The 23,526-nt window shown below is 43.6% G+C and overlaps 2 protein-coding genes across 2 annotated transcripts; both read right to left on the bottom strand.

Annotated features, from left to right (window-relative positions):
• Positions 1–11,183: 11,183 nt before the first annotated feature.
• On the bottom strand, positions 11,184–13,613 carry LOC137425791 (uncharacterized). The gene is made up of 4 exons (XM_078775118.1): positions 13,099–13,613; positions 12,369–12,980; positions 11,553–12,126; positions 11,184–11,275 (listed from the first exon to the last, which is right to left on the bottom strand). The coding sequence occupies exons 1-4, from the start codon at positions 13,609–13,611 to the stop codon at positions 11,184–11,186; spliced, it is 1,791 nt and encodes a 596-aa protein (XP_078631244.1). The 5' UTR covers positions 13,612–13,613.
• Positions 13,614–16,803: 3,190 nt separating this feature from the next.
• Positions 16,804–20,238, bottom strand: LOC137425789 (uncharacterized). The gene is made up of 3 exons (XM_078775117.1): positions 19,286–20,238; positions 19,002–19,186; positions 16,804–16,880 (listed from the first exon to the last, which is right to left on the bottom strand). The coding sequence occupies exons 1-3, from the start codon at positions 20,236–20,238 to the stop codon at positions 16,804–16,806; spliced, it is 1,215 nt and encodes a 404-aa protein (XP_078631243.1).
• Between the last annotated feature and the right edge of the window lie 3,288 nt (positions 20,239–23,526).

The raw sequence follows: 23,526 nt of genomic DNA, 5'->3' as shown, positions 1-23,526 counted from the left end.
CATTTAGCGGAAAGCCAGAGAGTAACCATTTATACAGACTCCAGGTATGCGCATGGGGTCGTTCATGATTATGGTGCTCTCTGGAAACAGAGAGGATTTTTGACATCTTCGGGAAGCCAAATAAAAAACGGGAGGTTGATTGCTAGCCTCTTGGAAGCAATCCTTCTACCATCGGCCATTGCAGTGGTAAAATGTGAGGCCCATACACAAGGAAGAGATGAGGTCTCACAGGGAAATGCAAGGGCGGATGAAGCAGCGAAGCTTGCGGCACATTTGGAACAAGACCCGGTGATCATACAGGGACCTGTAAGGGTTCCTGAAAATACCCCGACGCTGCAAGACATCAGCGCTATGCAAGAAGTGGTGGAAGACCGGGAAAAAGAGGTGTGGGTACAGACTGGATGCACATTTGACAAAGAATCTAAATTATGGACTACTCCCGATGGACGTGTTGTCGCCCCGCGCCAATTGTTGCCATGGATTGCTCGTCTGGCTCATGGAGTGAGTCATCAGGTAAAGGAGGAATGTGTGCATCAGTGTTAAAACAATGGTATGCACCTGGGTTTACACTTGTGGCAGAGCAATGTTGTGCTACATGTCAGGTGTGTCAGACGTATAATCCAGGCAAAGGTGAAAAGACTACACCAGGAGCTCATCCCGCACCGTCAGGTCCGTTTGTACATTTACAGATGGATTTTATCCAAATGGAAAAGTGCGCTGGATTTCAGTTTGTCTTAGTGATTGTAGACATGTTTACAAAATGGGTAGAAGCTTACCCTTGTCGACATGCAGATGCCAAAACAGTGGTGAAGATTCTGTTGAAGGACTTCATATGTCGCTTTGGAGTTCCTTGCAGGATTTCTTCTGATCAGGGTACGCATTTCACAGCAGATGTTATTAAGGAATTGGGTAAGACAATGCAGATAAACCTTCATCTTCACTGTCCTTATCGCCCCCAATCGGCGGGAGCAGTGGAACGACATAACGGAATAATAAAGAACAAGCTGGCCAAAATCTGTGCAGACACTAACTTGAAATGGCCAGATGCCATTCCACTTGCACTCCTCGCAATGAGGGCTACTCCCAATAGGAGAACGGGATTATCCCCGCATGAAATCTTGATGGGGAGACCAATGCGGGTACCTCATTCACCTCCCCTGATGATCAAGGAGATGGATATTCACCAGATGGATGATTTGATGTACTCTTTCTGTATTGAATTGACCAAAATCGTGAAGATGTTTCATTCCCAGGTGAAGGAAGCTTTACCAGAACCTGCAGAGAATGAGTGTCATTCTTTTCAACCTGGAGATTATGTGTACATCAAAATTTTCAAACGAAAAACTGCGTTGACACCACGATGGTCAGGACCACATCAGGTGCTGTTGACAACGCATACTGCAGTAAAATGCCAAGGCAGACCAAGTTGGATTCATGCCTCTCATTGCAAGCGAGCACATGGTGCTAAAGTGGATGGCCCCACAGAAAATGAGGCTGCACCTAGCAGCCCAGCAGAACATTCAGTGGCGGATAAATGATACTCGTGATTTACATTCATTTGAATTACATTTTAACGCCCCTTGTAGTGATTGATTATTTCATCATGTAGTAGTCCTACTTGAGATAGTGACATTTATTTGCCTACATGACATACAATTACCTACTGATATTAGTACAGCATGAGTGATAATGTAGCACAATTACACTCATGATCAAGGGAGTTAGGTGGACCCTGGGATATAAGGGAATCAGGGAAAGGCAAATAATCAGATTGATGTTAAATAATAAGGAATTTTTAGGGATTTTCTTTCATTAACCTGTTAGGAAGTTTATTAGTTACGATGTTGAATTTTATTGACATGTAATTATGTTATAGGTACGGACATATACATGGGGTAGCTCACATGTTTTACAGATGGATACAGGTGGGACAAAGGGAAACACCTTATCAAGACAAGCCGACTAATCAAGGGAAACCAGAGACTTCTACTTCAGATACTCCTTGAAAATGGTGATATTTATCCTAGGAATGGGTTCTCTAGTAGTGGGGACTCTGTGTTGTATGGATTATTTTGGGGGTAATGAGGGAACAAAACGCAACACCAGCAAATGATATACAGATATATGATCATGCGGAACGACAAAAGCAGAAGAGAAGTTTGATGAAGGATAAAGACACACCTTTAGAACCCGATGGATTACACGGGATTAATACTTTTTTACATTTAGCCCATACAAGGGCTGCTATAGCAAATGAAAGTAATTGTTGGATATGTACACAAATGCCGCATTCTAGTGAGATCGGAGTACCATTGGAGGCAGTTCCTTTTGGTTGGGCAGAGTTATGTAGCCGCTTCCCTCACACCCTGATAGCATCAGATTTTAACGGCCAACTGTCCAGGGAAGTGGGATGGCAAAAAGGGGGATATAATTGCAACCAATTTAAGGACAGTTATAGACCTACATATGATAAGAACAAAATGCCCTCTTACATGACCGTCCAGCAGCAAATGACAGGATTAATGTGTATCACCAGACCCCAAACGCCTACGCATAACAGGTCTATGGGAACCTCTAAATGCCACAATTATGGTCGCGAAGAAGGCTGGATGAGAACACCTGTCCCACTAGGACCAAATGGCACGAAGGGTTTAGCTTTATATTGGGAAGGCATGTGGGGAATGGACAACACATGGACATATAATAATACGTATTTTATATGTGGACACAAGGCATATCCGTATCTTCCCTCGGGATGGTTCGGAACATGTTTTCTGGGGTTTGTGCTTCCACACATGCGCCTGTTAACAAAGTCACCAACGCATATCCTGCATTCTAGGCAGAAAAGAACTATTAGCATGGGGGAATGGATTGGAATGGTAATATTTCCATTTTATGGAACCTGGAAGGCAGGGCGAGAACTCAGGCACATGGCATTGGCTATGGAGAAGTTGGCAAATAAAACAGCTAGTGGATTGGAAAAACTTACAAGAGAGCTGGCAGCAACAAGAACGATGGCATTACAAAATCGTATGGCATTAGATATGCTGTTAGCAGAAAAAGGAGGTACATGTGCAGTCATTGGTACAGATTGCTGTACGTACATACCTGATGAGTCAGAAGAAATTTATAACATAGCCGATACAATCAGACAAGAGGGAGCAAGATACCACGATTATATAAAAGGGGGTGCCTTTGCATGGTTGGGAAACACATTTGGAGGGGTGGTAGCTAAGATACTCCAATATTTGTTTGTTGGTTTAGTAGTTATATTGGCAATTGTTTTAGTGGTGGCTTGCTTGAAAGTCTTAGTGACGGTGTGTCTGAATAAGGCAACCAACAACACGATGATAACGCATGAAGTGACAAATGAGGAAAGAAATGTGGAACCAGAAAAGGAAGACTTTTATGGCGACATAAATACTGAGATTAAAAGATTAAATCAAGTGATGTTGCAAATGAATACAGTAGAATTAAGATAATGGCATAACGACAATGTTATGAGTTGTGTCAATTACAATATCAGTGAACTCATATCACCACGAGTGACACACTGTTAGAAAAAAAAAAAAAAAGGGAAAAGAAAAAGTGGAGAGGAATTATGGTAATAATACATTATGCTTAATTTGTTGGTTTGGGAAAATTGTTGTTGGGAATTAGATATTCCCGTTTGTGATTGTAATCATATACAATTTATTTTCTTAGAGTAGTGTTAAAATACCTGCATGAGTTAATTTTTGAACTATATTAACCTGAAAGCAATTGTGGATGCTATTCTTAGTTTAGTAGAAAAATACATACCTGATTGAATATTATTTGTGTGACGCATATAAATGAATATAACTTTTTTGTGTTAAGAAAAAACAACAAATTGTTGAATGTGAAACTGTCGGAAGATATACATGATTATGCTGATTTCATGGTAAGATGTACCCTATCTGATTCAGTGTGTGTGGAAAGCAGATTCAGATGTGACTGAGCATAAGGATAAGACGAGATCACATTTGAAGGGGGTGCTAACGGAATTGGGAAGAAGTTCGAGAAAGAAAATTTGTGGCTAAAAAAAATGAAGTTAAACGTGGCATACACCCTCTTTCTCAAAGAATGATGAAGACATTCTCCCGTGTAACTTGGAGATGGATGCTTACCTTCACCAAGGAAATTTATGTGACCATTTGCCTGGATCACACTGCAACATATGAAAGAAAGGCGATCACTTACTCTTGTTCGAAGGCTTGGAACATTCATCACATCAGAAGTTGCAGGACAACGACACCTTACCTGCAACCTCTGTGAAATGCGGGGACATATGTTACTTCACCAACTTCCGGGGAGCCAGCATGGAGCTGCAAACCAATGGCTGTGCCTTTTCACAACAGCTGTGCACGATTCTGCGGGCCACTCCTGGTATGGACCATGGATGACCTGAACACCATGGTCCCAACATCATTGTGGATGCATCCGGCATCCCTGTTCCACATCTTGCTGGCCAATCAACGTCACACCAATACTTGCTGCCCACTCACAATGAGGGAGGAGGCAAGTCGACTACAACTGGGTGAAGGCCTTGTTCAGGAATTACTATGGTTTACAGCAAAAAGTGGCAAGAATGCTACATGGAGAGCAGGGTCACTCTATGACTCCGCAATGTTACCACAACAGCGAAATCCTACACGAAGTAGTGCAGGTGCTATGAAGACATTAGGAGAAAATGTTTCATACCTGGATTCAAACACAAGTGATCAGCCCTTCCTTTCAAACAAAGTCAACATTTGTGTGGAGGCAAACGTTTTTGCCAGATGGTGCAGATGCTTTACAAAACTTGAAAATGAAGTGAAATTGTTGTATCTTGGTGATGGTGAAGTGTTGTTTTGAAAAGATATTTGTGATGCAAATGCAATAGATTGAACAATATGGAAGGAGTCAATGACCAACGAAATGTTTTGTGATTCTTGCAGGATGACGGTGTATGCCTAAGGGAATTTGATTACCAAAGTTATGGTTTGAATACTTGTATTGATATTTACTTGTAGATATTGATTATTTACTTATACTTATAATGATGTTTACTTGCAGTGATTGATTATTTACTTATACTTGTATTGATGTTTACTTGCAGTGATTGATTGTTTACTTATATTGATGTTTAGATTAATGGTTAATATAAACAAAAACAAAAAGATGAGGGAATTGTGGAAATGTAACTCATTGATTGGGACTGGTAACTCATTGATTGGGACTGGTAGCGAAGCAGATAGACGATTTCGTAAATGAATGTCAGGAATGTGCACGAACATGGTAATCTCTTGTCCACCTGGTCACAGCCCCAGGCTGGAGCACCCCCCTATTGTTTGGTAAATGGAACTCGCAGCAGGAGGGGAGTGAGCTGGTGCCAGTGAGGCGACCGAGTAACATTGCTGCGGAGAAGGGATTACGATTTCAGCGCACAGAGGATTAACTGAAGTTTGTCCATATAAACAGAAGAGACTTTAAGTCAAAGGGGCACTCATCCTCAGAAGCCCTGCCCGACGGAATGAATGCGTACCACGAGTACGGCGCTGCAGCCACGAAAGAGGGACTATGCGGATAGAGTTACCTGGTCCATTGAGTTAAACGGTAGTTATTTGGTATTGGAATGAAGTAAACAACCAGTTAATAAAGTTGTGATCTTTTGTAAACCTGTGACATCATTGGAGTCTTGAGTCTCACTACACTTCCCCGACAGAAGATACGCTTTTTTTTTAGTTTGAATGTCTACAATATTGATCAACTCAATCAAGCATGGCATCTTCATTGGTAGGTCTGCCGTCGTGGGCCTGGCTTGGTTTCTGACATCATCCCTGAGGACACGAAACACATGATTCGTCCAGCACAGCTTGTGGTATCTCACATCGATTGCATGGGCATCACTTGGTGAGATTGCATTGTTTAACCTTGTCATCAGCACCGGGTCTTGGGTAATTTGTATCGCTTGCCTAAGTGCATTCCCAGAGTTTCCGGTTCAGACAGTGAAGAGACGCTGGCCGTCATCCACTTGACAGAAGAAACATTGATCTTTCGACAAAGGTTCTGTTGCAGATCGTGTGAATGTCGTTGATGTGGTTGGTGTGTTTGCTTCCATTTCTGAGCTTGTTCTCTTATGGCCACGTTTTTTGACAGCATACTTTCCTGTGGACATGGAATGTTCAAAGCGTTCCCTGGCGCGCTGCAAGGATATCTGATTAGTGGCGTCTGAATAGCAGCTTCGATGCCACGTCGTTTTCGCTTCGAGCATCGTTTGTTTTGTGCAGTCCTGGAGACGTCTTTGGATAGCAACATATTCTCCATCCTGTAGGCTGGCTCTGTCGGCCACTATGTCCAGTAACTTCTGGTAGGATTCTGTCCTGGGATTTAGAACAACTGTCCCTTTGTTAGTGTTTTTCTCCTGGCAAATGATGCACAGTTTCCAGTCTACAGACTCCTTGGACGTGCCCAAAGACAACTTGCTTCCATCAGGATCTTCACTCATGATGAGTTATGCACTGAAAATACACAAGAAGAACAACCACCATAAACACCTCCACCAAGATAGTTAATATGTAAAATAAATATATTAACGGAATTTTTTTTGTATCAATGGCTGCTCCCTGGATGCATATTTCCTGAAAAAAGAAAGAACTGTTAGTCAGAAGTCTGATTATGTCACCAATGGATTCCTTGTACCTGAAAACATAGGTTTAGTATAGTTTTAAAAGTTTTTAGGGTAATTAGAGGCAGAAATAGAGTAAAATATGTATTTTTATGGTGGCCATTTTGAAAATCCAAAATAGCGGCCATACAGGTATCACCGCAAATGTAAACATTGATTTTTAGTTTCCTTATGCTATAACCTTTCCAAAAATGTATAGGTTTGCTAATCTACCATGATTTTGAACGAAAAAACATAGTGAACCTGACTACAAGCTCAACCGAGCGTCACTTTCATACGAGCGCGTATCTTGGTTCATGCGCGTCTTCCTCCGATCTCGTATCTTTCAAGCTCTACTGCTGACCGCGCTCCTTCAACTTCTCACTCAATGCCAACACCGCCAACTGCTCGACTCCACTTACTCCTCCTGGTGGCTTTGCGCAACAGCTTATATCTGCCACGCCCTGAGCCTTCTCAAACCTTCCAACCACGCCCTGTGACACAGTGCTGCAGCCACACCCTGTGAGCCCTGATTGGCGGCTCGCGCTTACCGTCAACTTCCTCGCCGCCCTCATTCGGTCGCGACCCGACCCTCCAGGCCGGCCTCGTGTTAATTCGCGCCAAAAAGCCAAAGGCAGCACAAAGATGCGCAGGAGGCATGAGGCAATGGAGGCGTGATAAGGCAATGGAAGTATGAGAAGGACCTACTCTCATTACTCTACTCAACGCAAAACTAACACAGGAAAACGACTATGCTCACAAATACTAATAGTCTGGGATCCGAGACCTCAAAATTTGATTTTGAAGTGACACCCCTGCTATAAAATGTTTGACCCCTAGATCATGTCTGTGGGGGTGTTAGCCACCAGAAAAATGACTTTAGCAAGGTAGTTTGGATTGCGCGAATTCTGTAGGGACGTTTTTTAACTTGGGGCATCAACTGTAAAAAAGCAAGAAATTTAGGGGTAGGGGAAATTCAATTGACCATATATCCCATAATACAGGGGTGAGTGCAACAAATTACCACTCATTCTTTTTGTTATAAAGTTGGCTTTTATATGAAACATGATTCAACGTGATTGGACCATCCATGAGGTCAGCAGAGGTCAAAAGATCACGGAAAGTGGGTTAAGCTAAAAGTTTAGCTCCTTTAGTAAATAAAATCACATTTTTCCTACTTCAAGCTCAATATAGCCAAGCGTTTACACCCAATATATGTTGTTTGTACCCCTCTGATGTTTTTTGGAAAGAAATGCCCCGACTGAACTTAACTTACTGGCATGTATGTCACTTTAGATTTGCATAACTTAAAAAAAATCACCAAAATCGGGCATTCACACTATCTATTTGCACGGTACTCTTCAACATGTTTTAAAACGACAAGTCATACCACATACCGTCTGGAAAAGTGTCATTACCTCTATTTACTCATCATCATCACCGTCATCAGTCAGAAGCCGTCCACATTTTTCTCTGTCGCCATTGCAGGCACATGCAATGATGCATGGTACTCCAGCTTTCGCACAAGGGCAATTCCTCAGGCAGTTCGGTTTCTTCTTACATTTGCAGTACTTCAACTTCGCAGCAGAAGGCTTTGATGGCTTGCTCTTCATGACAGGAATTAACCTGTCACCATCCACACTCCTGCCATACTCTTCAGGTGGAAGAAGCACTGGATTGCTGAGTGAAGCTTGCTTGTATAAGCTGATCTGACGAAGGCTCCTGAGAACGTGGAAGTGAAAAGCATCTTCTGTTGGAGGAAGGGAGCGCAGATCTAGTTTGCTAGATGCAAACAAGTGGGCGCGGAGCTTATCCAGGGATGAATACCCTGGCTTGCCATAGAGATCACAGAAGAAGCTTCGTGCTTCAGTTATCACCTGATCATGTGCAGAAGGTCCGGATTCATGTCGGATGAAATTGGACAACACTGGCTGTTTGTCAACATGCTGGAGTGCGACTTTCACTGCTCTCTTCTTACCCCGTTTGAAAGGATAGCTCACCGAATCACAACCTGACAGAATGTAGGAGATGAGCAGCGTGTCTGTGAGTGCCAATACGTCCTTTCCAACTGCTTTGGCCAACTCATTCACCAAGTCATGGATGGGGAGGAACAGATCATCCTTTTCCACCCATAACTCAACAACGTTTGTCAACCGAGGGAAATGATACATTGACAAGACGATGATATCTGTATCTGTAGCCTGAATGACAACTATGCTGTTGTCACAGCTAGCAATGTGAGCAAAGATTCTGGTGTCTGCCTCCTCGTGGTTAGGGCAGTACAGCTCATCAACATTGGTATGTTCCGTCTGCGTCACACGAGTTGCCTGGGCGTTGACCCCAAGGACCAGGCAGAAGCCATCAGGCCAGGATGACTCCTGGGACCAACGTGAAGCAAGATACGACAGCAGATTGGTCTTGTTACAAGGGTTTGACAGGAATGTGTTCCAATCAGAGATTTTCATGATGTCCGCTGGAACAAACTCTGGCAAGTTGGTATTTGACTCCCGTCTCTGGCGTTCATCCCCTTTTAGACTCTTTAACCCAAAATCATATTGATCGCCCACGAAATGCACTTCAGTGCAATGTCTGGGTTTCATGTTCAAGAGTTTGTTCCTGTACCTTTCCTGAAGTTGGTCAAATGTACTCGAACCAAGTGTGTTGAACCGCTGGATGAATGCCATTGCATCGACTACATAAACTGCATCAGATGCAGAAGGAGGCAACTCTTTTAACGGTTCCCATGACTCAGCAACCTCTGCCTGTAGAGTGGATAGATAGTTGGGTTTGCAACCTTTGCGCATGGAAAATCCATTCTTCTCTGGCTCAAACAACGAGGGAGGGTACTCAAGCCATTCGTAACTAAATGCCTCAGTCCGTGCCTCATCACTCAGGTCCTGTGCGAAACAAAGTGCCCTTGTCACTGCACTCTCCTCTCTGATGACTTCTTTCACAGTGTCCATCTTTTTCTTACTTTTCTTCAGATGCGTGGCGAATGTTTCTATCTTCGGTTGGACAATCTTGTCTGCATTCGTCGTCGTGGCAGCATCCATTGCCTCCAAGCCTAGACGTTTGGCATCTACCAGGGTAGTTGCTGCAAGAATCTGACCTGTGGATATGTTCATTAGTTTATCTGTCGCAAGTGAAGGATCGAATGGGTTTTGCATCTTCTCTTCCACGGTCCGTTTGATCTGCAACACGGCTTCCATGTCGTCTTTCCTCAGCTTCTCGTGGTGGTCAGATTGCGGCGAGGCCATGTGTGCCATCTGTTTTACACTTTCAGACAGAGGTCATGAACGGTAGAGCCTTGATGTACTTTTCTCGTGCTGATTCAGACTGTGTTATACCCTTAAAGAGGCTTGTTTTGCCTTCCCTATTGTAGGTCTGTTCAAGGGCAAGGTCTGTCCACACACCATTAAAGTCTCCTGCAGTCTGGTGAACTGTGAATTTGCCATCTGCAAACTCCTCGTGCACTTCTGGTGCTGTTTCTGGAAGCTTTTGCATCTCACTGAGATAGATCGGAAGGCAGGACATGTACTTACTATGGCCGGAAGCAATGGTATAGGGTAGCATATTCTGTACCTCTTGTAAGTGCTGTTGCCACAGCCCAGCTCTCTCAGCATGGATGTAACGCCTTAGGATAAGCACCATGTCTATGTACATGCTCCAAAGATGGGCTGTCACTCCTAATCCCTTCTCAAAATCTCCCCAGAGAGACTCCAGTGACTAGGCATTTCATGACTTCCTTCATGAGTGCAGTAGTCTAGATGGACATAGGGGTCCACGCGCCCCCCCCCCCTGGTTTTTTTAATGCCACCTGATTTTTCTTAATCCTCAAAGTGTCTACTTTCAGAATCTGCCAGGTATCAAGCTGAAATAATGTCCAAAAGGCTTAATTTTTAGCCCTTTATTGCAACTAACCCGAAACCGAAAAAAAAAAATTGATGTAGAAAGAGGCATAACTTTTGAAGTAAGCAACATACAGAGACAAATTAATACACTTTTCCATACAATTCTGACCCCAGGAATTCAATGGGATGGTTATTTTAGACATTTGACATTTTGACTCTATTTCTGGACAAAAACAGCAAGAAATGCCAAAAATGTGTGTATAACCAACTATCCTTTCATTTTTTCAAGCGCATAGGGTGAATTTTTGTTCACCACCAGTTTTTTCTTAATCATTTAAGTGTCTATTTGAAGATTATATTGGGTACCAAGCTGAAATAATGTCCAAAAGGCTTCATTTTTAACCCTTTATTGCACCAAACTCAAACCTGAAAAATCATAGTATTATATAAAGTTGCATAACTTTTGATGTAAACAACTTGCAGAGACAAATAAACACATTTTCCATACAATTCTGACCCAAGGAATTCTTTATTACTAATTATGTATTGACATTCGACAACATTTTGACTCTTTATTGTAAAAAACAGCAAAAATACAGCCATGAATGTTAATAAGACAACTATAGGCCTATGTTTTCATGTCACTACCAACTAGCTGACCTAAACTACTCATTGTCCTCATCATCACTGAAGAAATCTTCTAATTCGATTTCTTCCAACTCCAGCTCTTCATCCTCATGCTCGTACTCTCCATCCTCTTCACCCACATACAAGTTGGCGTAATGTTGGCGTAATCAGCCACCTTGTCAAGAGCTGGCTGCTCTTCTGGCTCTGCTCTCTGAGCCAGTACCTCAACAAGAGAAGGAGGGAGGATGGGTCCAATTGTCCAAATGGGTTCCAACACCTCCTTCTCCTGTCTTCTCCCAGCCCATGCCTGGGTCACATGGTTTTGGGCTCTCGATTATTGCCTCGTCTGCTCTCTTATAGAAGGCTACTCTGTAGTTGGCTCGCTGCACATGTGGAATGAGACAGACCTTGGGGGGAGGCAGGCGTTCCAGGTCCACTTTTGACTGAGTCCAGGACTTTGTCAGCACCGACCATTATTTTAAGCATCTTCACTCGTACTGGGTCAACTGATGTCATCCATGCTTGGCCATACATGATGCACGTGAAGCTCTCCATCTCCTGTTGTAGCTCATCTGTGACCAGCCAGTCTGCACCAAGTTGCCTGAAAGTGTTGTGGAGTTTGGGATTCTTCTGCAGCTTCTTCAGGCGATTCACCTTGCCTTTGCCTTTAAAAGCGCTGGTACAGTCCTCCCCAGTAAATAAATAGAATCCCAGCAGGGTGCTACAGTAGTCAGGGCCCAGTGATTCAGACAGTTCCGTCACATTTATGAGTGTGCGATGTTTGCCAGAGCCGTGGTCAAGGTAGATGGAGAGGTTGATCCTGCTGGTATGGTAGAGGAGGATCATCAGAATGTCTGTGTCAGGTGTCCTCACCACACAGGACTTGTACCCCCATTTGACAGCCTGGTGGAGGTACAGGACAATACGGCTGTCTGTCTCCTCCTGGTTGGACCGCAGTTCGTAGATCTCAGAAGTCTGCACCTGTAACAAATAAAGAAACTAAATACTACTACACAGTGTAACAAATAATACATATGACAAAAACTGCATGACTTAAAATGTTTAAGAGCCCAAATATGGTCTGCAATTGTACATGTGTGAAGTCGAGAATATTCACATTTCAAGAGCCATTTGGTCTATCTAGTATTGTAGAGTCTAAAGATTTATTTCAAAGCATTGTGTATAGGGTGACTGCTTAAGTCACGCATCTTCTGTCAACTTACTTTTCCATTTGTTGATGTTAAGTCATAGGATCTCCCGTCAACACACACCACTGCTTTCATGCTCTTCTCAATCCGGGATGCTGCCGCATTGCTCCCCCAGACCTTGAGAAGCAGGTCACATAGCTGCTTCTTGTTTAGCTCATTGCCAAGGAATGACTTAAAGTCATAGGGCCTGCGGGTGTTTGGACCATCAATTATGTACTTCTCAGTAGAGCCGCGCCTGAGCCTCTCCTGGGCTTTGATGGAATCTGGCTGGTAGCAATCTGTGGAGAACACAAAATGGTGCTTGGCAACCATTTGGTCCAGGAGCTGCATGCAAATCTCTCCACAGGTTGGTGGGAGGTTGGACATCATGTGGAAGAGGGCATTTCCATCCTGTATTAAGAGGGCATCCTTGGGGTAAGGTACCTCTTCGTCCCTGTCCTGCAGCAGATGGTGAAGGATGGTGGCCTTGTTTGTTTTGGCAAAATAGCCATCCGGAGAGCCAAGGGCATGAGGAACAGGTGAGAGGGGATACCGCATGAGTTCCTCAAGGTTTATGGGCATCTCCATAATCTGCGATTTAACAAGCAGCTGAAAGGCGAGGTTGCTCTGCTCCTTGTATACAAAGAGCTGCAATGGAAAATAAAGAAATGAGGAAGGCATAAATACAACAGTTTAATTTTCTTTCTGAAGAATGTTTTTTTGTGTAATGAAATATGCAATTAGTATAAGTTGAATCAATATCCACCTTCCCCTGTGCGGATGTAAGTTTGACCCTCTTGCTGCAGTGATCCATCGTCTTGAGCTTAAGTTTCTTGAGGCGATCAAAGAACTCCTTCCTCTTGGAAACAAAGCGCTCTTGGATGAACTGCTCCTTGGCAGCCCTGCCTGCAGCCTCGGCCCGCAGCACGTCAGCCTCAACTTCTGGATCGATGGGAGCTCCAGATGCTAGGGAGTACAGTCGGTTTTTGTCTGGGATTCTCCAGGGGTTTGTGAAGCCCTTGATGGCAGAGATGACGCTCTGCACGGCCTCTTCAGACTTTTTGATTTGGGCAGGCTCCAGCTCACGGTGCTTGCCTGCCTTCGGCATCTCAGGGTCGTCAATCATGCCGCACATCTCAAGAGTAAGCTCATAGAGCTGAGCGCGGGCAGAGGTTGTGCGGCACCACTTCTGGTATGCGCCACAGTTGTTGAAGAGACCGAGTAGACCACCTGCAATGTAGAGAGGGAGAAGTTTGAATTTTATCATCACAACCAACATGAACCTGTAATTAAATATAGGTGATATAGTAAGGTCGATATATGGAAAATACCCCCTCAACCCCCAAAAAATTGCGACAAAAGGTTTCTCAACTGATTCTGGTAGGGTTTAGTGTACTTTATAACATACTAAAAGTTTACCAAAGTAGGACCCCCGGAAAAGTGTTTTTTTCAAGATGGCGTCCAAGATGGCCGCCGAAACCTCTTAATGATCATAACTATGTAACTATCAACTCAAATTTGATGATCTTGGTGTCTATCCCTAGGTTTTTGGGGGCAAGGAACACATTAAGACCATTAAAAATGAAAGTGGGCCATTATCTAACAGGTTGAGGGGGCATTTTCCATATATTGACCTGAAGAATGTGTCGAATTGGATCTAACTGAATAACTAATTCTCATCTTTCTCTTTTTCAGACATGATTCAACAATGAGTGCAAGCACAGCCAGTCAAGCTTTTTGTCCAATCTGCAAGGAGGAGATCGAGGATTCCAGTGATAACTGGGTTGCAATTCAGTGGAAGGGGGCGAAGGGAATAAATGAAGCCAGTGTAAAGCGGAAGGACGATCTTGTAGTTGAAGCCAGTACTAAAGTGCATAAAAGCTGTCGTCAACAGTACATAAATGATAAAAACATTAAAAGCCATGTTGCAAAGAAAAGTAGTGGTTCTGTGCCACCAAAGAGAACCACAAGACAATCAAGTGGAGGTTTTGACAGTGAAAAGGATTGCGTATTCTGTGGATGTACAATTGATTTGGACAAGGGACACTTTAGCTGGGTACGGACTGACAAATTTGTGGAGACAATTGTGGAGGTCTGTGAATCCCGTTCAGATGATTGGGGACATACTGTAAAGGGTCGGATTGAATACTATTTACGAGATTTACATGCAGCAGACGGACTTTATCATCATTCGTGTAGTGGAAATTTCCGGTCCTTCAAGTCTGTGCCTTTAGAGTTCCAGAAAGCCCCCGAAGCCAAGCGCAGAAAGTGTGGTCGTCCTAAAGATGAAGATAAGTATGAAGCATTTCAGAAAATGTGTGCTTACCTAGAACTGAACAGTGAGGAACAACTAACTGTTACATCTTTGAGCCTCATAATGAAAGGGTATCTTTGTAATCCTGATTCGGAACCGTATGACAATTACAGTTTGAAAAAGCGTCTTAAAGAACGCTTTAAGGACTCAATTCTTTTTGGTGAAAGAGAAGGCGTGGACGATATTGTTACGATGAGAGAACAAACGTCGCAGATTCTGAGATCATACTACAAGCAAACGTGTCAGGAAGGCGATGAAGAGTCCCAAAAACGCGCTATTATTGAAACTGCTGCTAGGTTAATCAGAAGTGATATAAAATCTCAGGTTTCTACCGTGACGAATCAGTATCCAAGTAGTGATGATTTAAAACTTGATTCAGCCCTATCGTTCATTCCGACTAGTCTGCGGACAGCACTGGAAACATTGTTTGTTGGGAAAGACACAAGACGCAAGGTTGCGGCAGTTGGTCATGCCATAATTCAGGCAGTTCGCCCACGAGCTGTCATTGCACCGCTACAAATGGGACTTGCTGTGCAAATCCATCATCTGTATCGTTCAAAGTTCATTGTGGATACTCTTCATGAAATGGGATTCTGTTGCTCATACACAGAAGTGATCAGATTTGAAATAAATGCAGCGGATTGTGTGGAACCTGATGTCCTAGGTGGTGATGTAGATTTGCTGGAGATGTCTGTCCTCTTTGCCGCTGATAATGTTGATCATAACGTTATCACTATTGACGGCAAAGGGACATTTCATGGAATGGGTGTAATTGCCTGTGTCACCCCTGGAAAACGGACGAACCATCTCATTCCGCGAAGACAGATCTCAGAACTGAAAACTGAAAACAAGACAAAAATTCCTATCTTGGAGTACAGGTTTGCAAGGCATGCTTGTCATGAGGTAGTCTTCGAGGACCTGCCGAGATTTCTTGACTGTGACAAGAGGATCGATATTCTGTGGGAAGTCTCCCTCGGCTTCAAAGAGGCAACACCGAATTGGCAGGGGATGATGCATATCTTGCATCACGGGAGGCAGCACCCTGGGCAGTCGTCAGTCAAATTCTTGCCTATGATCAATATGTACTCTGGAGACAAATCGTGCATTGTGTCTACATTAGACTTTGTTTGCAACCTTGCCATGAAGCACAACCTTCCCACCATTGTAACTTTTGACCAGCCCTTGTATTGGAAGGCTACCGAAATCATCATTGATGCGCCACAAAGTAGTCACCTGAAAGGCATTGTTCTGATGTTGGGGTGTTTCCATACACTTATGAACTTGCTGGGGGCCATAGGAACTCTCATGGAAGGGACCGGTCTCAAAAACATACTTGAGACTGTCTATGGAGAAAATGCAGTTGTGCACATGATAACAGGGAAAGCTGTCCAGAGGGCTTTGCGGGGCCATCTTCTTGTTGACAAGTGCCTACATAGCCAGCTTATAACGGAAATGGCCAAAGACGATCCCGAGATTCAGACACTGCTGGATCAAGCCGAGGAATTGTACTCCTCCCTTCTTAGCGGAGAGACGACGCTAGGAGATGCTGCTTGTTCTGAGGTTTTGATCCAACTCGAGACAGTAACGGAGAAGAAGAAATCTGAACTTGCTCAGACCTCAAAGACCAGCAAGTTGTGGCTGAATTATCAGCATATGGTTGGCATGGTAAGAATGTTGATCAAGGCGGATCGTACTGGGTCTTGGTTGATGCATTTGCAGGCAGTGTCCAATTGCCTAACTGTCTTTGCTGCAGCTGGGCACTTCAATTACCTGCGATCTGCTCATTACTACCTGCAGCAAATGAGCAACCTGGAGGAAAAGCACCCAGACGTTTATCGAAAGTTCCGTGATGGTTTTCACGTTGTTCGTAGGAGCAATCAGTGCTGGGCAGGGCTTAGTAGTGATCTTGTCATCGAACAAACGTTGATGAGGTCTCTGAAGAGCACTGGTGGTCTAACTCGCGGCAGTGGGATGACCGAGGACATGCGAAACCTTTGGACCTTATCTGCACCTGTAACATCCGAGTACAACATTGCGATGCAGGATTTCACAAACCTAACCTATACTACAAGTCCGCAACACAAAGACTCAACTGAGGCGCGCATCAAAAGAGATGCATCTGATCTCGAGAAAATTCGGATAAAGCTTGCAGCCTGCTCACCCTTCACATCTGATCCTACTCTGAGAAACATTGTCAACGGGATAGTGGCTGGGCCAGATGTGAATGTACATGACTTTGAATCGGTTGGAAACAAGATCATTGAAGATATAATCGGAAAGTCGGCATTTACTTACAAATTCAAGCGGAAAGACAGAGCCAAAACCCTTGGGAATATCTCTGCTGTGAAGATTGCTCCTGATCGTACCATTGATCCTGCCCTTCTGTTCCAGCGTTTCCCTCTGGTGTCAAGGTCAGGAGATCTTTCCCTTGAAGAGATTTTGACGTATGAACTAAGCCCCTACCCTCCAGCCCTCTTTGAGACCAGGAACATTCTTCGAAAAGCAGACAAACCTCAGCTTGCTCAGGCAATTCGAGACCATGCTGCGGACTTATCAAGTGAGGCTGTGATGAACTCTATTCCCAAAACAGATTGTTACGAGCTTGATGGTGGCTCTTTGCTCCATTGTTTACCGTGGAACAAAGGCGACTCATATAATGCAATAGCTGAGTCTTATGCAGACTTCACTGTGAGACATTACGGACAAGCGACAGTGGTGTTCGATGGCTATGGTGAAGGTCCCTCCATAAAAGACAACACACATCAGAGACGAGGACATAACCTGCACCCTATTGTTAGTTTCACTGCAGAAACAGAGTTTGCAGGCAAAAAGGACGACTTTTTGTCTCGTGACAAAAACAAGACAGACATGATTGCTCTCATCAGCACAGCACTAACTAAAAGGGGATGCCATGTCATTCAGTCACCAGGGGATGCAGACGTTGATATCGTTAAGGCAACTGTTGAACGATCCCGTCATTGCACCACAACGTTGGTCGGTGAGGATACAGATTTGCTGATCTTGCTCCTTCATTACTCCAGAACAGACAATGAGATCATCTACTTCCGTTCTGATGCAAACAAGCAGTCAAAAGAACACAGAGTGTATAACATTAACCTGTTGAAAGAAACTTTAGGAGACGATGTGTGCAATGAGTTGCTCTTTGTACATGCCTACTCAGGATGTGATTCTACTTCAAGGATTTTCGGCATCGGAAAAAAGTCAGCCTTCCGGAAATTAGTGAAATCTGATCCTGTCATGAAGTCCTGTGCTAGTGCATTCATCCTTCAAAACAAATCTCAAGAGGACATATCAGATCTTGGCAAAGACCTGATGGTTGATCTCTTTGGTGGCAAGTCTAATGATACGCTATCATCACTGCACCATATCATTTTCACCAAAAAAGTGGCAACTGCTCAAGCATTTGTCACTTCTGAACGGCTCCCCCCAACATCACCTGCAACAATATTCCATAGCCAACGTGTGTACTTTCAAATTATGGTATGGATGGGGATGGCAAATGAAATGAACCCAACTGAATGGGGATGGAAACAGGAAAATGATCAGTTAATTCCAATTATGACCCAAAACAATGCTGCGCCTGACGAACTCTTGAACATTATCCATTGCAACTGTTTGGGGGGATGCAAATCCTCTCGATGCAGCTGCAGATGCTATGGACTCCGCTGCACTGCTGCATGTGGCTCTTGCCAAACTGAAAACTGTGACAATCCAAACAACACTCAAGAGGTCGATACTGAGGAGGAGGATGACACTCAAAACTGAACGCTCTGAAACTTATTCTATGGACAAAGGTGTTTGTGCATTAGGTGACAGCTGAAGGTCATGAGTTCAATTTCATAATGATTCAACAGCTCAGTAATATCCAAAGTTGTCTTAATGTGTTCCTTGCCCCCAAAAACCTGGGGATAGACATCAAGATCATTAAATTTGAGTCAATAGTTATGGACTTGCGGTCATTTGGAGGTGTTGGCGGCCATTATTGACGCCATATTGGATTTTTGTGTTACATATAATGGCCCACTTTCATTTTTAATGGTCTTAATGTGTTCCTTGCCCCCAAAAACCTAGGGATAGACACCAAGATCATCAAATTTGAGTTGATAGTTACATAGTTATGATCATTAAGAGGTTTCGGCGGCCATCTTGGACGCCATCTTGAAAAAAACACTTTTCCGGGGGTCCTACTTTGGTAAACTTTTAGTATGTTATAACGTACGCTAAACCCTACCAGAATCAGTTGAGAAACCTTTTGTAGCAATTTTTTGGGGGTTAAACTGTATTTTGACCTGACTAATATATATATCTATATATAATATAGTTATTGTCTCCACACACTGACATACCTGAAGACTTAGCAAACCTCATGAATGTCTCCTCCATGGTCTTGTCCACTGCTGCGAGAGCCCCTGGGATCAGTGATCTTGCAACAGCTATGGCTCCAAGCTTGATGTAATCAAGAGCAACAGGATGGGAGAGGTCTATGTTTGTGAGAAAGGCCTCAAACCAGGTCAGGTACCTGTAGGAAATGAATAATAATTAAAGTTAATACTACAAGTAAGCTCCACTTACACATTTTTATATATCGAGTATTTAAGGGAATGAGTGTATAGATTACCTGGCGTAGTTGTGGCCATCATACGCAAAGAAGAGATCTGCCATGGCACCGTTGCAGTGATGGAAGAGCTCGAAATCGTTGGTTTTCACAGCAAAATCCATCATGAAGACCAGCCTTGCATGATCCATCACAGAGAGCCAGAACATGCCCGTTTTGCCCAGGTGGCCCCTGCGTACCTTGTCTTGGTATCGGAGGAACTGATCAATCAGCTTGAGCAGTGCGGGATCCTTCAGAGTGGAGTCAAGGCTCTCAGAAGTGCAGCAGTGGATGAGGTTGATGAGGGTCTCGTATGGGATGTCTGGTTTCTCCTCCTCCAGGAAAACATTGAACAGCAACCGTTCAAGTGCCTCTGTGACCACCTTCAGACTGAAGAGAGCCTTGGCATATGACTTCCTGCTCAGGATGCTTTTCAGGCAACCACTGGTTGCGAGGCCAGCTTCTATGAGGATCTCAGCGTAGCCAGCTCCAAGACACTTGCGCCCAGTGAGCCTGCCCATGTAATTCATGGCCGTGTGAAACTTGCCAATGAGGATCACATGCTTACTGAATTCCTCCCCATACTTCCATACTATAGGACAGGCCTTCATGACCACTCCCAGGTCAAACGTGTTGATAGTGTATGGCTGTCCAACCTCCTCCGTTGCTGCCTCGGACCTCTTGAGTAGCTCATACACCACTGCGTTGTCTGTAATGGGCTGGTTGATGGGGGTGTAAAAGTCAATTGTAGATTTCCTAGGAGGCACTTTCCCTGTGCTTGAAATAAAACCACCAAATCCAGGAACCTGCTGCTTGCCCTGGCTGCTTAACCATCTGCAGAGGAGATGGGTGTTGTACTGCAACATTGAGGCATCATATGACTCTTGGTTTTCAGCAGGAGGGGTAAAGTTGGCCTGCATGGGGAATTTGGGGCCAACTCTTTTGAATGCCAGCTCTGGCAGCATCTTGGGAGGCATGATCTTAAGGCTTCTCATCTTGGATGACCTGTCATAGAGAGGAAGGGTCCTGTTCTTGGTGCTCACATGGCTCTCTTTCACCTCTTGAATCATGATTCACCCGGCGCTGTTTACAACATTTGAGCCATGAACGTTGGTGGTGATTCTGTTCAGGTTGTCCCACTCGCTGTGAAAAACAGTGTTTCCCTCGCCGGTGATGATTTGAGGGGTCAGGTGGGTGGAAATCTCATCAAAAGCCTTGGCCATTGCTGTCTCAAGTTCCATACTGAAGTCATATGTATCTGAGTGTCCTAGTCGTGAAAGGATGGTTGTGAGCTGCAAAGATAGAAAATTGCTTTATATCAATATCAAATACCTGTATCAAACACAGTAAAGCAATGACAATGTAGGACCTCATAAGCAGTAAATTAGCTGATTACTCACCTGTTTGCTTCGATAGAGGTGACGAAGTGTGGCACATCAGAGGATGTGCTTTGGAAGTTTCCACTTGCTGTTAGTTGCTGCTCGACACACATCTTGTGTAATCGAATAGACCAGCCTCTGTGTCCTTTCACACTTTTCTCCATCAAGTATCCCGGTCACCACTGAGCTCAGAAATTGTACAAGATGCTCTGGAAGCAGCTCATCCATCTTCACAGCATCCAGCTCCTGTGCTGTTGGGGGTCATGGTAGCTCCTTTGACTCATTGAATGCCTTTATAATGTGAGAATGGAGGGTGAGTGCTGCTTCTTGTAGTTGGTCAGCTGTTCCAAGTTTGTACGCACATCCAACTGCTTCATCTACAGTAATGCTAGAGCTGTATATGAGGCTCAACTCAATACAACCACAGTGGGGCACCTTGGAGAATGTGAGTTCACGAGATATGTCTTTGTCTCCTTGTAACCGTCTTGCCAATTTCTCACTGCGGTATTCAGGATTAGGAAAACCTTCACTTTCCAGTGTCTTCATGTACAAGTTGCGCAGGGATCTTAGCAGGACGACTTCTTTGCGTTCAATCACATTCCTAAGAATGTAATCCTTTACTACACAATAGGACTTGTCATGTGCTGCTATATTTCGGGCCTGCAGGCTGTCAACGTTGTCTGCTGCCTTTTCTGCCCTCTTCCTTCCACGTTCATGGTTTTGGTACTCACTATTGAAGTTGTTTCTGCAATATGGATGATACTTAGCTTCCATTGCAAAGAGGTCCTTGCCCTGCACCTTGCGATAAAGAGCCTCTTTCTTCAATTCCTGTGCCCTAGGTTCGATAACTTTCCAGGCTGGTTCCTTGTGTTTCCAACTCTGAAACGTTGTAAGCACTTCAGTCTTGCCCTTGAACTTGGTTAGTGCTTTGTCACAGAAAATACACTGATTTGGAAACAAGAAGGAACACCGAGCTTCTTCAGATTGACTTGACAGAGATTTGAGATGGCGCAGGGAGTCCTTTATCGATGATGATGATGATTCACCAGATAAAGAAGCCGTTGACACTTGTCACTGTTGTCACACACTTGTTGACACTTACTAAGATCTAATTTCCCTGAGAAGCTTTTGTAGCAGTTTTGATGATAGCCAGTTTTATCCAAAGGCAAGCCCTCTAATGTCAATGGTATTTGGTCACAAATATTCTTCATGCGGTATGGTGAAGTGGCTGCTTCACAGAGTCTCATATCACGAATTCTTTGTAGATATAATAGCTTCTCGCTTTGCCCCCCATTGCATGCGTTGAACGCAGTAAAATTACCATAGACAGAAAGACTTGATACATGTAAAATACATGTTTGGGATCGAATTCTCTTTGGAGGCACTTCAGCTGTGATACAATGTTTCCTTTTCCCCATGGTCGGTATGTATGAAGTCATCAGCCTGAAAATAAAGTAAAACATTAGCTAGCTACCAACTTATCTAGCTAGCTACCAACACTAGCTAGTCAAGAATACAGTCAGATTTGATTTCTGTAGGCCTATGATAATAATAATAACTGTTGAAAAATTACTTGTAGGCTTGTACGTGACTATAAGGTATATCTTAATAATAGTTTCAAATACTTACTAAGAAAATCCTTGAGATTGTTCCAAAAGAGAGAGCAGTGGGAGAGGGAGACTGCCATCTGCAGGTACCAACCAACGGCAACCAACTGTCAACCAACTGCCAACCAACTGCCAACAGCATAATATAACTGCTACATATAACTGTTAAAAATAAACCCCATGGGACATTATTTCAGCTTGGTACCCAATATAATCTTCAAATAGACACTTAAATGATTAAGAAAAAACTGGTGGTGAACAAAAATTTACCCTATGCGCTTGAAAAAATGAAAAGATAGTTGGTTATACACACATTTTTGGCATTTTTTTGCTGTTTTTGTCCAGAAATAAGAGTCAAAATGTTGTCAAATGTCTAAAATAACCATCCCATTGAATTCCTGGGGTCAGAATTGTATGGAAAAGTGTATTAATTTGTCTCTGTATGTTGTTTACTTCAAAAGTTATGCCTCTTTCTACATCAATATTTTTTTTTCGGTTTCGGGTTAGTTGCAATAAAGGGTTAAAAATTAAGCCTTTTGGACATTATTTCAGCTTGATACCTGGCAGATTCTGAAAGTAGACACTTTGAGGATTAAGAAAAATCAGGTGGCATAAAAAAAACTGGGGGGGGGGGGGGGAGGGGGCACGTGGACCCCTATGTCCATCTAGACTACAGCAAATTCGTCCTTCTCTTTCCTGTCAAAGGCATTTCTAAGACTTTCAAGCAGAGACGAAAGCAAAGAAAGTGTCTCCTCAGTCTTCTCGAACAACAGCCATTTCTCAAATGCCTCCCACTTCAGCATGAACAATGCCTCACTCAACCATGAATGATAACGGACCATCTTATAATAATCTTTTCCTGCCATGACTTTATTGGCTGTACCTCGACCACAGATATCACTAGAAACCAGAATGTCCTCTATGCCACTCTCCATTATGAAAAATCCAATAGATCCCAAGAAGTTCTGGGCAATATGGAATCCTCCAAGTTGAACAATAACATCTTTGTACTTTTCCGATTCCTTCCTAAACAACCCCTTTACTATGTCATATATCGCCTGGTCACAAGTCACCACCGTCTTAGCTTGACCCATCTTAAGACTCAAGGAGACAAAGTAGTCCAATGAGGTCTGGACTACATCTGCGTTGGTTGGGTTTTGTGGAAGCAATGGTCCATAACCAATCTTTGTTTTCTCTGTATGTTGCCCAGAACTGTATTCAAAGAAGCTGCTCCATGTCAGGCTACCAGTGTCCTTGTCGTTTTCACCCGTCATCAACT

This window comes from Myxine glutinosa, chromosome 4 (genome assembly GCF_964187855.1).
Source record: "Myxine glutinosa chromosome 4, kmMyxGlut1.1, whole genome shotgun sequence".
NCBI classification, from domain to species: domain Eukaryota; kingdom Metazoa; phylum Chordata; class Myxini; order Myxiniformes; family Myxinidae; genus Myxine; species Myxine glutinosa.
Note: the sequence above shows the minus strand (reverse complement) of the source record. Positions and strands in the feature narration are given on the sequence as shown.

Excerpts from the sequence above, each read along its gene's own strand:
- LOC137425791 (XM_078775118.1), bottom strand. The coding sequence starts at position 13,611 with ATGTTGGTTGTGATGATAAAATTCAAACTTCTCCCTCTCTACATTGCA. Across the intron at positions 12,981-13,098 it reads TTACATCCGCACAGGGGAAG|CTCTTTGTATACAAGGAGCA; the intron begins GTGGATATTGAT and ends TTTCCATTGCAG. Across the intron at positions 12,127-12,368 it reads TAACATCAACAAATGGAAAA|GTGCAGACTTCTGAGATCTA; the intron begins GTAAGTTGACAG and ends TATTTGTTACAG.
- LOC137425789 (XM_078775117.1), bottom strand. The coding sequence starts at position 20,238 with ATGCCTCCCAAGATGCTGCCAGAGCTGGCATTCAAAAGAGTTGGCCCC. Across the intron at positions 19,187-19,285 it reads GATGGCCACAACTACGCCAG|GTACCTGACCTGGTTTGAGG; the intron begins GTAATCTATACA and ends CATTTCCTACAG. Across the intron at positions 16,881-19,001 it reads GTCTTCAGGTATGTCAGTGT|TCATGTACATTCACATCTGG; the intron begins GTGGAGACAATA and ends ACCGATTCAAAG.